Here is a 1,575-nt window from a genome sequence, read left to right as displayed (position 1 = left end):
GGGGGGGGGGGGGGGGAGGCAGGCGCTTGAGCCGGCGCGTCGGCTAGAGGGAGGCGGCCTCACGGAGCGCACACCGCCGACCCAAGCCGCCCACGCGCACCACCTACGCGTGCCCTGTGCCGACGTGGCGCCTGCAGGAAGCTGCCCGGTACAACCTGCAAGTGCGCCACGAGGACTTTATAGCGGACTACTATACATTCCTGTACGGCACCCGGGTGAGTCATTGCGAGTGGCGTCCACTGCACACCCTGCGGCTTCAGCAAATCGTGCGTAGCGCCGGCGGCCGCTGGCCTGTCATTTGAGCACCACTCGTCGGGAGGCCGGCACTCCCCCTGGCGCCGTGAAGCAGTCGGGAGGGCCGCCGCGTTCAAATGTACAACATATGCCGCCCCATCCCAGGCTCCCCGAGCCCTCTGATGCGGCCCGATGGAAGCCACCGCGCCCCTCGCCCCCACAGCCCGCCTGCCGGCCTTGGCCCTTCCCTTCCAAACGCCCCTCCGTCCCCGCTGCCAACCCGAGCAAAGCCTTGAAATTTCACGCCCCTCCGCCCCCTACACACAGAAACACACACACAAACACACACACACACACACGCACGCACGCTCGCACGCACGCCCGCCCGCCTGCGCGCGCGCGCGCGCACACACACTCACACACACACACACACACACACACACACACGCACACACGCGCGCGCGCGTGCGCGCGTGCGCACGCACTCTCCTGCAGTCCCTGGAGAACCTCGAGCTGACCCTCCACTCTGCAAACCCCCTGGGTGTGGACAAGCCCGCCCTGTTTGAGGACCAGGGGCTGGCAGACGTGTTCTACAGGTGAGGCGGCGCCGTGAACACCAAAAACGTTATGATATAAGCTGCTCAGCTGGTTGTGCGACGCACCTGGATGTGCTGCTGCACGCGAGCCGGCGCTGCAGGGCTTGAGCATCAGACGGTCGGCGGTCTCTTAGTGGATCTTCTGACCCGGGGGCTGGGCTCGGCAAAGGGTGCAGTCGAGAGGCTGCGCGGAGGATCGAAGCCGCCCTTGGCGGCCAGCGCGGAGGCCAGTGGTGCAAGCAGTCGGCGCATGGCGGGACACGTGCATTAGTTGCTTGGGCGGATATGTGGTATGTATTGTGTGCGTTGATCCTGGAACAAGAGCTGGAATGCGGCTATTGTGTGCGTTGATCCTGGAACAAGAGCTGGAATGCGGCTGGGTGTGGCTGCATGATGGGTCAATGGCGGGATGTGCGGAAGCGCCTCCGCACCCGACGCTCACGCACCACATTGTGTTTCCAGAATCAAGCCGTCACACATCTTATCGTTGATAACATCCCCGCGGACTGCAGTCACTGCATTCAAACCAACCTTCAAACGCAGCCCCTGCGGGCCGCTCCCGTCAACGCATGCGAGCACCCGCCCTCATGGGCCCTGCAACACACCCGGCGCCCCTTACATGTCCTCGCACCCCCCGACGCCCCGCGATGCCCCCAGGACCACCTCCTGCCTGCGCAAGGACCCCAGCGGCTGCTTTCCCGTGGGCCACAAATACCATGACGTCACCCACTCTGGGGTGGACGCC

At 65.1% G+C, this 1,575-nt stretch overlaps 1 protein-coding gene across 1 annotated transcript in view; it reads left to right on the top strand.

Moving 5' to 3' along the window:
* The window catches only part of MNEG_15855 (hypothetical protein), a gene marked incomplete at both ends in the record, with an annotated part of 2,000 nt that extends 1,166 nt beyond the window's left edge, over positions 1-834 (top strand). The window contains 2 exons of the mRNA XM_014035674.1: positions 138-215; positions 730-834. Of these exons, the coding sequence (XP_013891128.1) occupies positions 138-215; positions 730-834 (183 nt within the window). The remainder of the gene's footprint in view (positions 1-137; positions 216-729) is intronic.
* Between the last annotated feature and the right edge of the window lie 741 nt (positions 835-1,575).

Source organism: Monoraphidium neglectum (genome assembly GCF_000611645.1).
Source record: "Monoraphidium neglectum strain SAG 48.87 unplaced genomic scaffold scaffold05731, whole genome shotgun sequence".
NCBI lineage: Eukaryota > Viridiplantae > Chlorophyta > Chlorophyceae > Sphaeropleales > Selenastraceae > Monoraphidium > Monoraphidium neglectum.
Note: the sequence above shows the minus strand (reverse complement) of the source record. Positions and strands in the feature narration are given on the sequence as shown.